The following is a 12,340-nucleotide window of genomic DNA, read 5'->3' as shown; positions in this document are numbered from 1 at the left end:
AATAACTAATGGTGGTCGAAGTAGAGAGGATATAAAATGTAGACTGACAATGGCAAGGAAAGCGTTTCTGAAGAAGAGAAATTTGTTAACATCAGGTATAGATTTAAGTGTCAGGAAGTTGTTTCTGAAAGTATATGTATGGAGTGTAGCCATGTATGGAAGTGAAACATTGGACAATAAATAGTTTAGACAAGATGAGAATAGAAGCTTTCGAAATGTGGTGCTACAGAAGAATGCTGAAGATTAGATGGGTAGATCACATAACTAATGAAAAAGTACTGAATAGGATTGGCGAGAAGAGAAGTTTGTGGCACAACTTGACTAGAAGAAGGGATCGGTTGGTAGGACATGTTTTGAGGCATCAAGGGATCACAAATTTAGCATTGGAGGGCAGCGTGGAGGGTAAAAATCGTAGAGGGAGACCAAGAGATGAATACAGTAAGCAGATTCAGAAGGATGTAGGTTGCAGTAGGTACTGGGAGATGAAGAAACTTGCACAGGATAGGGTAGCATGGAGAGCTGCATCAAACCAGTCTCAGGACTGAAGACCACAACAAGAACAACAACAACAACAACAACAACATGATGCTGATAGTCAAATGTACTAAAATCTACTTCATCCATTTTATTGTTTATAAGAATTGCTTTTTTAAATTTATTAACCAAAAATATTACGTTTTTTCTGCAGAAAATATTTTTTTCGTGAACTTCCTAATGGGGGAATATTAATGAATGTAGTACCAGAGGTGGCTTTTTATGTTATGCAGAGTCTGATATAATGGGACATATGTACTGAAAATTTTAGTTTGCGGGAAATCGACTTTAAAGAAAAAACTTTTGAAATTTGTTGCTTATAGTTAATTAAAACTGTCCTGCAGCATATGATGGCTCTTCTTTGGCCTGTAGCAGGTCTTCCAGCTTCTTTTTCACCTTCCAGGATGTTTGTCTTGCTTTCTTGGCCATATTAGATGCAGACTTGTCTGCATTGGCTATCCTTATTTTATTGCAATGTTGCAGCCCAGTGATCATATTTTCACCAGGATTAGTTCCCAGATTTTTCAGTACCCAACACTTTCCAAGATTACCACAATTGAATTTAATAACAGCATTATGAACTCCTAGATTCATTGTATGCATACCTGCAAATACAGTTTTAGGAAGGCTGTTCCAAATTATGCTGTTGAAACATTCATTTGCGTTCTGTGTCTGTCCATGCAGACATTTCCTTAGAAGGTCAGGATGAGCCAAGTCTCTAAAAATAGGTTTAATTGCCTTAATAACAGCAGCAGTAAGAGAATGCTGGTGAGAATAAGATTCTCCAGTTGCCTGAGCCCTATTGTATTTGCACCATGAATTTTCTACTGATGGACACAATCCATGACATGGATTATCATCAGTAGAGGACTTATCGAAGAATATGGCCCAAACATCTCTCTTCATTGCCTCCAGGTTTTCTTTATTTCTCCTAATTGGCTGCCCATAGGATACCCTAAAGTTTTCTATTTCAGTTTTAGTTAACCGACCTTGTCTGGTCAACAATTTTCCATCTTGTAGTTTCTTTCCTCTGATATCAACAGTTAGTTTTCTCAGCTATGTTCCCAAACGTTTTTTAACTGGCCTACACATTCTATTTTGCTAATAATGGCATCTCCATATGGCTTAGAGTTCACCACATTGTTGTATGCCTTACTGTTACCATCACCCAAATATTTGGTGTACCATACACTTCTTGTTTCTAGAGAGTGATGAAATATTTGTTGATCTCCATGAATTTCCGGACCATCACTTGTTCCTCTAAAATTAGCCACACAGTTGTGTTCTTTATGTTCATTGATTTTACAACATTTGCAATATTTACGCACTATCTCCTCATCTAACACTTTACCGGTGTCTACACTCATGGCAGTCACTACTCCATTCAGAGAGGTATGTCCTCTTTTTCTGCCAACTTTCATCAAGTGGAACTGATACATCCGAACATCCATCATTTTCTTCCACTGCTTCCCTAGCAGCCAGAATCATGCTTTCATCACTGATCTCTCATACAGCTTTCTCTAATGTGGTTGATGTAAGTTCATCACTGAACAAAATGTTCTCCGTGCAGCCATGCCCTTCCCAATGAATCTTAAGGCATAAACTAATCTAGTATTGATTTCATAAGGGCAACTTGCATCTGGTTTTGAAGAACTCATAAATGAAATCACAGCTGAGCGTTTAGTGCAAATTAAATCCAAAGCAATTGCTAGGCCTTTTCTCCCACTGGCATTCTCACAAATTTTCACACTCTGTGACTTACCACCCTGTCTACATTGTACAAATTTAGAAATTACATCTGATAATATTCTCAAATTTATAATAATATTACTGCACCCCTTGTCACTTACAGTAAATTCATTGTAACATTCTTGAAAAGGTGATACCTTCTTTGATGATGCACTTCTTGAAGAATTACAATTAGAAACATTGTTGCCAGGCAACATAACCTCTTGTACAGAAAGCTTTCTAAACTTGTTTCCTCTAAATTGTCATTCCTTGAAAATGCCTTTACGTTTCATCATCTTCAATAAACACAACAAAACAGATGTAAGCAAGCACTGCAGACTTGAATATAACAACTAATCGCAATCACACTTGATCAAAACTAACCACGTGTTTAAAAGCTTGTTGTTTACAAACAGCAGAAACAAAAGAATATGTACTGTTGCATTCCAAGGGTAGACAACACACTCGGGAGTAAAAAAAAACCCTAACATGCAATGTAGGGGATTTGAAGATCTAAAATATATGCAGAAAAGTGGGTGATAGAAAAGTGCGCGTGGCACATAAACACATGTGGTCAGAAAATGCTCTTTAAATGTTCGAAAAAAAAAGAAATTCAGCAAAATCATTTTCAGAGTACTTAAATAAAACCCTAATTTACCGAAATATGATGAAAACCAAAAATCGTTTTTTTCGATCTGAACCATGGTTTGGTCCCCTGCTACTCTAAGTCACTGCAGGATCCTTAACTTGGTGTATTTTGCAGTTTATTAAGACATGCGTGAACATCCTCATATCATCTTCCACAAAAGACTGGAACAGTAGGAATCAAAGAAAAGTTCTCAAGTACCAGAACATTGGACTTTCAATGATTATACTTCGAGGGCTGCTATTTACTTGACCCTGTCCCTCCTACCTTCTTCATCTGCTTTTAATTATAGATTTTTCAAGTGTAACAGTCAACAAACCCCACTTCGCTATGTGTCTGTGACAGTAGATTACCTGGTAAAATTGGTCATTGTCATTCACATGCACACCAAGCAAACCCAGTGTCTGCAGGAGTCCTACATTCAGTGCTGGGTCTTACTGTGCTGCATCACTGAAGAGGAGTTTTGATGGAAGAGTGGTGTCTGCATCACCCTTGTGCTAGTTCCACTTGGGAATACAAACTATGAACTTTCACAAACAACACCAATTACTGCTACGCTCCTACACTCCATTGGAAGATTGTAGGTTTCTTCTTTCCTCAGTAATTGTGGTGGACTGAGGACCCAACTCCGAACACCATTTTATGGTGTATCTGCTTCAGAATGAGCAATGGCAGGGTCTGGTGTCATCAGGGCGGGCAGGTCATCAGAACTCATAGCCATAACCATTTTACTTTTACATAGTTTTACTCATAACATGATACATGCATACATTCTAGTGGTCAACACGCTGGCAATCTGCCAATTCGAATGCAACATGGACAAATAGCGACTGGTGTAAACAAAACCCCACAACCAACAGAAAAGACCTACTTTCATTCTGAATGACCATCTATATTTGTAACTAACGACCCACACTTGCAGAATCAGTGGGCGAGGGAATGTGCATACAGAGCTAAGGGGTGAATGTTTGCTTTAGTTGTTTTTCGTGTTAATTTGTGTACAAACTACACCTCAGCTATGTATCACATAAGCTGTAGGCTTTTTTGTCACAGAAAACAATGTGTAATACTCAGAAAGACTATAAAGACCCCTAACATGGTGTAAATTTTGTATTGTATGTGTTTCTTTAAATTAATGCATATTTTATTGTACAAAGAATGAAGCAAATAAGTGTAGTGATGTGTCTGATCAGAATACCAGGACAAAATGATCTTAGTTTTAACAAAAATGAATTAAAAATACATAAAAATGTAGATTGAAAGCTATTTCTAAGTGGTTTGTTTGATTTAACAAACTCACTAAACAACTTTAGTGGAAAGTAATGAAACACAAAAAAATTTACTACAATTTTTATTTGTTTTGTTCTAAATTTCTGCCTCAGGTGCCACAAGTAATAAACCTGAAGCTGAAATATATTCTGCTAGGTTCAGATTATCTGGGTTAATATAGACCCCAAGACTTCACGGATAACCAAAAGCATGGAACATCATTTCTACAGAAATGAATGGATATTGCACTAGAAACCCATACTATATGCCACATTTGGATCTCACTGTACTGCACTGACAACTTATTACACCTGAAACTCATTATATTGCATGTCATTTAACTTTGGGAATAATATTTTTCTGTTTTGGATTTTTGTTCACTTTTTTATGATGATAATTTGCATTTACTGGATAGTCCTAAGACGCACCACTCACAGCTTAGTCTGGATATAGCTCGTACTGTGGTTAACATCTCGACACAGACTATCAGTGAGGCAGCAACGTCAGTTCTGTCCAAAGGATTAAATTTCTCAGTTATGCCCACAAAGATTCCCACAGAAGAGATCATACAATCTGTCGAGGCGTCACTCCACCAAATACCACGTGTCGAAGCAGAAAAGATAAGGCAGGAAACTGTAAGAATTTTACAAACACCAAAACCACCCAGAGCCAATATCACATGTGAAGAAAGACAGGCCGTATAGGAGCTCAGGAATAACAAGGAGACCCGATGGTGAGGATAGGCAGAAATACAAAGGCCCTCGTTAAGAACTCAAGAATTGATCCTGACACAGCCAAGAGACTAATCACCAAGGTGCCTGTTCCTCCTAGAATCTACAGAGTACCTAAGCTCCCTAAGGAGGGTTATCCACTGAGGCCCATAGTGACGGAATAGATTCACCTACGTGTTATGTTGTGAAACACCTGGCACCTGAGTTACGCTGTCTTGTGGGACAAACAGGCTCCTACATCAAAGACTCGTCCCACTTCATACAACTGATTAGGGAACAGCAAATAAAGCCATCAGACATTATGGTCAGTTTTGACATCAAGTCTCTCTTCACCAACGTACCTATTGAGGAGATATGCGCATTCTACAGGATTGGATCCCACCAGATATCTGCGATCTGGTGCGCTTATGCCTGTCATCTACGTACTTCACCTGGCAAGGAAAATATTACGAACAGTTTGATGAAGTGGCAATAGGTTTTATGCTCTCCCCTGTAGCTGCCGACATCTTCATGGAAGCCTTTGAGCAAACAGCCCTAGCTTCTGCTCTGTTATGTCGCAGTTGTTGGCTACGGTATGTGGATGGCACATTCGTTATCTGGCCTCGCGGTGAAGCGGAATTGGAAAACTTCCTCCAGCACTTAAATAGCATGCACAGAAGTGTAAAGTTCACACATGAGACTGAAAACAATGGTACCTTGTCATTTCTCGATGTGGAAGTGTACAGAGCTGCCAAAGGTAAACTGGGACACAAAGTGTACTGCAAACCAATGCACACTAATTGGTACTTGCACGCGGAGAGCCACCACCACCCAGCTCAAAAGTATTCTGTTCTCCATACGTTAACTGCCCGAGCCTACCAGATAAGCGATGAAAATAACATCAAAGAAGAATTAAAGGAGCTACAACACACGTTTCGTGCCAGCGGCTATGACGACAACATCATAAGAAAAGTAGCTAAAACCAAAGGGAGCAGAACACGAGAAGAAGGCAAAAAAGAGAAGCTTCCACTGGTACACTTACCATATGTAAAAGGCGTCAGTGAACGGCTAGGCAACGTCCTCCACCGACAAGGTTTGAGACCGATTTTTCGAAGCAGTCACAGGATCCACAAAATGATAGGTTCCACCAAGGATGTAGTCAACAATCGTAACACTGCAAGTGTTTACGAACTACGGTGTGAGTGCGGAGCTGCCTATACAGGAGAAACGGAGACCTGTCAGCTTATGAGTAGCAGAACATGCACGCTATGTACGATTACAACAACATAATAAATCGGCGATAGCAGAACACCGCCATGATTGTGGACAACCTATCAGGTTCCAGGAAGCCTGAGTACTGGTGAAATAATCGTGGATGCGAGAATGCAAAATACGGGAGGCGATCGAAATTATTAAGCAGCCTAACAACATCAACAGAGAAGATGGCTTCAAAACTCCCTGCGTCCTGGCTGCCGACCATCCCAGTGCAACGGGCTGCGAACAGTCGCAGGGCAGAAGCAACAGGGGACACAGGCGTATCTGCACAAACAGCTGTTAAGCAACTGTCAGTCCACTTCCGCACACACCAGGAGGAAAACTTGCCGACCAGAAGCCGAATGCTGATTGGCGGAGAGCTACCAATCATTGATGACATGGACATCCAAGAATAGCCTCTTTCCTTCCATCTTCCCTTACGTCATGACTAGCCAATAATATTAGAGGGCCAATTAAAAGTTTTACAACAGTGATGTCATACATCGATAGTCTCTAATAAATAGAAGCACCTATCCCCATGCAAAACCAGTCATGTCCTGAGGAAGGCCATTGCAATTCGGCTGAAAGGGCGGTTTTAGTTTATTATTGTTGTTAATTTTTTAGCAATGATGCGGCATAATGCGCAGAAGAATTTTAATCATTAAGTCCCAACATCGGTAGAATCAAACAAAATTTTCCCTGAATACTGTTGATAGCAGATCGGTGCATGCCAGGACTTTGGTGTGTCTGTCTAACCAGTTCCTCAATGACCGTTTGTGCGCTTATTCCGTAACTGTGATAAACTTCATCTGCAGATTCTCCATGTTCTATCAGAAATTTCTAATTTGTTGCAGATCATTAGAGCAATATGTTTTCATTTATCTGTCATCTTCCCCTAGTACATATAGACCATCTGTAACGTTAGCAGCAACAACAAGAATCATGATATAGGTTAAAATTCTTTCTCAGTGTTCCTTTTTAGAATCTACAGCATTATAAAGTTCCGTTGGCAGCTAGAAAAGTATGATCAACATTGTATTCCTCTTGTAGGTGTTCAAAAGTATGCATTATTTTCTATCAACACAAGGCAAGAATTCTGAAGGGAACCACCCTGGAAGAAAATATAAATCATTTCCTCTTACTGTCAGCAATAAGTGAGATGGAAATTGACAGCAAACATACCACAAGGGTAGAATCACTATGTTTAACGGAAGGTGAAATGGGAAACAGAGAAATATTTTAGGAATGTGTGAATGGAAACTGGGGTGTACATTGTATTCTGGTGGTAAAATCTGAGGTACATGCATAATACTATATTCCAAATGAAAAACTTCAGGTTAATTAATTGTAACATTATACTTTAGGCTTTCCAGTTTTTCAAGAGTTCCCAAACTGTCATGGATAATCCACAATCTGGATAATCCACATGTAGATAATCAGAAGCTGGCTGTAATAAAAAAATTATAATAATTACAAGACAGTTACTGCTCTTCACTTAGTGTGCCAAGTCTGTATAAGAAAAAATTCATATCCTTTGAAATAATGTGAAGTGAGAAGTCTGATGTATTATATGGTAGTCTGTGTTGTGTTACTGTTTGAAGGAGTAGCATAGAAATTGTAGTATAATAAATATGTAAAGTTGTAACAAGATGCCACCTGTTGTTTTATGTTCGAATTATTTTCAACTCCCTTGTACTGCTATTATTTCTTATGTTTTGGGGGTTCTACAGGTTTGATGGTTGCATGCAAATTAAGTAAAAAGTAACAGCACTCCCTTTTGTGCCTTAGGTTCAAACAACAGAGCACTCGTAACAGGCACATAGTGCATGCACACTGGAATGAGGTCAACTCCTCCAAATCGAAGCAAAGCTCAAAGCAGGCAGGGCCAGACGATGCATCCAGCAGTGAAGATTCTGACCACAGTGAGTGTCTCCTGTGCTTTGCTTATTTTTGTTTAATTGCTTGTGTCATCAACCCTAAGGGTCAGTTTGATGCAACTCTTCATTCCTGTCACCTCTCTCTGTCATGCTCTTCATTTCAGAGTAACTGCTACCTGCTAAATTGATGACTATCTCTCTCTGCAATTCCTCACCTCTCCCATCCATTCAGGTACATTTTTCAGCGATGGAATGTGGTTGTAGTATGTGCCCCATGATCACTGCATATGCACCATATAAAAAAGAATAAGTTTCTAAGAATTTTCACATGGCAGTGATTGACCTTGACCTTTGATGTTGAGTATTTCAAAACATGACACTTTCAGTTTCTTTGAAAGGAGGATAGTAGATTGCTATATTACTATGTATGTGTTAAATATCAAGCAGACATAGCAAAGGCAACCGAGCGAGGTGGCGCAGTGGTTAGCACACTGGACTCGCATTCGGGAGGACAACGGTTCAATCCCAAGTCCGGCCATCCTGATTTAGCTTTTTCTGTGATTTCCCTAAATCGCTCCAGGCAAATGCTGGGATGCTTCCTTTGAAAGGGCACAGCCGACTTCCTTCCCCATCCTTCCCTAATCCGATGAGACTGATGACCTCATAGTTTGGTCTCTTCCCCAAAACAACCCAACCCAACCCATAACAAAGGCATCATGCCCAAAACTTTATTTCATCCACATCATTACACTATCAAAGAGCAGTGATACACTTACGAAACACAAATTATTGTAAAGTACAATTCATAAGCTATGGTGTAAAAATGTGGCTTATATCATTGTAGTGGTATCACGAACTGTTTTCAGCACAACAATGAATAGGCAGTAGAACATGGTTACAACTTCTCTGAAGTCTCCAGTTAAATTATTGTATCTGGTTGGTGTCACTGTTGATACTTATGAGAATGTCACATCTGGTAACACAAATGTCTGGATTGGCAGGAAACCCAAATGATGGGAGATGCCCCATGTTGACAGAAGAAGCTGATGTGTAGTACATCTGTTTCTTCATAAGTTCGTAAGACATATGCAGCCCACCAATGACTGTCACATGTATATGAATCAAATCCATAAATGTGTATTAACAGCATTTTTTTCACAGTAGCCATCATGATTCTTTTCTGCTCACTAACGAAGTGGAATATATCTTTGCCATTAATATATATTTGCCTAATATGTGTTATACAGTGCAGATTATGGGTACATGGATACATCCCTGTATCCATGAAACACTGATTCAGTTTGACAGTGTCTTAATCATGATGGGAAGCAAGTCTATCATGAAAGATACATGAAGGAATATTTTTTTTGCAACATTTGTGGGGCTACTGGCCTGTAGGTAGTAGTCTCAATTTTGGTAGCACTTCTTGATCGTATAAAGTGGGACCTGGTGTTTGTTCAATAATGTTCATGACACTAACATTTTAGCTGATGACACATACTTTATTTCTAGTGAAGTTTGAATATTGATAACAATGACAGTTCATTTACTGCAAATAGAAGGTAACTTGTGGGTACAAACCAGCATCCAGAATTACAGTTGTGAAATATTCATTCTGCAGTGGCACAAGGTAATGAGGTCACATCTACGTGGAATCATCACAGTCCTATACTAGTCCATTTAAGAGTTTCCATCAGATAGATTATTAAGTACAACAATAGTTAGTTTATTTACACTCTTGACAATCACAGTATGGTTCAGAAAACACATCATTGGTTTCTCATGATAGAAGTTTCTCAGTAGTAGTTCATCATCAGTCATTGGGTTTCATGTACAGAAAACACATAGTTGAGGAGTAAATCAAATGACGAATACACATAATGTAGATGTTACTTGGTGCTTTAAACTATTTTTAGGTGGCTATTTAAAGACTTGTGTATGAATAAATGATTCTTTTGAAAAATACATTATGCTTTGAAAAATGGCAAGGTTCGAAGTTGCTTTTTTGGGTGTACTGGTGGAATTTTGGATTATGGATAAGTTTCTATAAATGAATTTATAAAAGTACATAGTTACTATTATTATCACATGATGTGGAGCCCCTTGTTTACATGAATGAGCACCATATTGCAAGTGATAATAAATTTCATGAAATTATAAATTAGTGGATTAATTAGTGCTGTATGTCAAATGGTACAGAAAAAATAAGGCAGCAAAAGTATGTAGTTAAAGTTGGGGAATCTAACAACGGTTTTGACAAGATCTGCAATGGAAAATAGTACTATTAGAAAACTTTGATATTAATTTTTGCAGCAGATAACTGAAATTAATAATTTAAAATATTGTACAGGAAATTAAGAAGGCTTATTTTTTGATTTGTTTCACTATATGGAAAATTGCTGATTAGCTCACTGACAAGTGAATGGTCCAATCCATCATATCAAAAACTACCCAGAAAGTTTTCATGCAGCAAGAATACACCGAAAAAATGCACTCTCAAAATCTTAACTACTTAATAACGCTGGCAGTATTTAAAAACGTCAAAGTTACTCACTTTTGCAGTGGAAATAACCACTTATAAAAGCAGGTGCACAGCCCTTCCTGCTAGTTTGCAAATCAGTGAATACGCAGATGCAGCCATTACAAGAGAAATGTAGCATTCAGGAGCACAGTCCAGTGTGCACGTACCCAAATTTTGAGCATATAAACCATACCAAAAATATCGCAGATCATTGATTTTTTTGAATAACTTAAATTTCAAATTGACAGATAAACCGTTTCAGATGTAATTGTTACACAAGTGACCAGCAGAGGAAAGACAATGTATGGTGTTACAGTATAAACATCAACCATCAACTGAAGCTTTAATTTGTTGATATTAAATATTTTACAATAATTCCTGTTGCATAGTTCTTATGCTAATTTTTAAATAATGTAATTAAACTAACAATGAAACAGTTCCTTGTTTATTCTCTATAGTCACCACCGAAATGTAAAGTGTCTATAGGATGAAGAAAACAAAACGTTTTAGTTACATCCAGCACATCTGATAAATATTAATGTTTGCAGGCACTTCAATCATTATAGCACTATTTGGACAGAACTGGAACTGAGTAGGAAACAGTCATGGCCATTGTTATGTGTATTGCACTACATATTTGGCATACATGATCAAATGTATAAAATGTTGTGATGCACACTGACAATGCAGAAATGATTGTTGCACTGATAAACCTGAAATGACAGAGCTATCAGAACTTATATGGTCGGACAATTTCCTGAAAAATGCTTTACACTAATAAAAATCTTTTTAATCAAGAGGCTGAACCGCACTATTAGTTCTGGGTAGGAAACTTTTTTTTCCTATCCTCCTCCTATAGACAGAGTTGTCATTATGTCCATGCCAAGACTCCTACAAAAATAATGAAATAGTTTCCACAAATTGTAGAAAGATGTGTGATTGTAACAGCAAAAACTATGCTTTCATATTTTTCCAGAATTTTCTACACATATTTAATGATTTTTGCAAGTAAACAATTATTTTTTTAATGTTGTTCCTAATTTCACTTGCTATTCCTAAAGACAGATATAAAGCTGCAGAAACAGTAACCAAGTGATACACTGGTAAGCCAAACATTATGCACTGCCCACCTCAACATTTGATGCCACCTGGTTGCATTGTGGTGAGATGACATGGTATCAAAAGTATGTAAGCAAGGCAGACACGGACGGGATATCTCCCCATTGAAGATATGGGCTGCATATCGGGAAACCCATTGAGAGAAGAGCCTTGACAAAGAGCAGATTATTATTATTGTTATTATTATTATTATTATTATTATTATTATTATTATTATTATTATTATGCAGAGCCTGTGAACGAGTATCTTAAAAATGGCGAAGCTAGTCAAATGTTCACATGCTACTGTCATGAGCATCTTCAGAAAGAGATAGGACAGTGGAACTACCACTAGGCACTAAATGGTTGGACGCCCACAGCTTTTCACATAATGTGGGGTCAGGAGGATTTTCTGCTCTGTGAAGCAGGACAGATGGTGATCTGCGGTATCTCTGCCAAAAGAGTACAATGCTGGTGCATGCAAAAAATATTTCAGAGCACACTGTTCATTTTCCTTTCTTGAACATCTAGCTCCACAGCAGACCACTCTTAAGTGTTCACATGTTGACCCAGCAACATTGTCAATTATGGTTACAGTGGTTACAGGACCATTGGAATTCTGCCATCAGTGAATGGAAACATGTCGGTTCTTCAGGTGAACCACTTTTTGTTGCAGTGGGTCAGCTCCACAAATGCCATCATC

General features: G+C 38.3%; 1 protein-coding gene across 4 annotated transcripts in view; it reads left to right on the top strand.

The window, feature by feature from the left end:
- The window catches only part of LOC126427361 (uncharacterized), a 200,943-nt gene that overhangs the window by 110,550 nt on the left and 78,053 nt on the right, over window positions 1-12,340 (top strand). For all 4 annotated transcript variants that reach the window (XR_007576653.1, XR_007576654.1, XR_007576652.1 and 1 more), the window contains one exon: window positions 7,930-8,063. Coding sequence is in view for 1 of the 4 variants with exons in the window: in XM_050089702.1 (XP_049945659.1) it covers window positions 7,930-8,063 (134 nt within the window). In the remaining 3 variants the exon portion in view is untranslated. The remainder of the gene's footprint in view (window positions 1-7,929; window positions 8,064-12,340) is intronic.

The sequence above is a fragment of the Schistocerca serialis genome, chromosome 11 (genome assembly GCF_023864345.2).
Source record: "Schistocerca serialis cubense isolate TAMUIC-IGC-003099 chromosome 11, iqSchSeri2.2, whole genome shotgun sequence".
In the NCBI taxonomy this organism is placed as follows: Eukaryota; Metazoa; Arthropoda; class Insecta; order Orthoptera; family Acrididae; genus Schistocerca; species Schistocerca serialis.
This window is presented reverse-complemented; position numbering and strand designations above follow the sequence as displayed.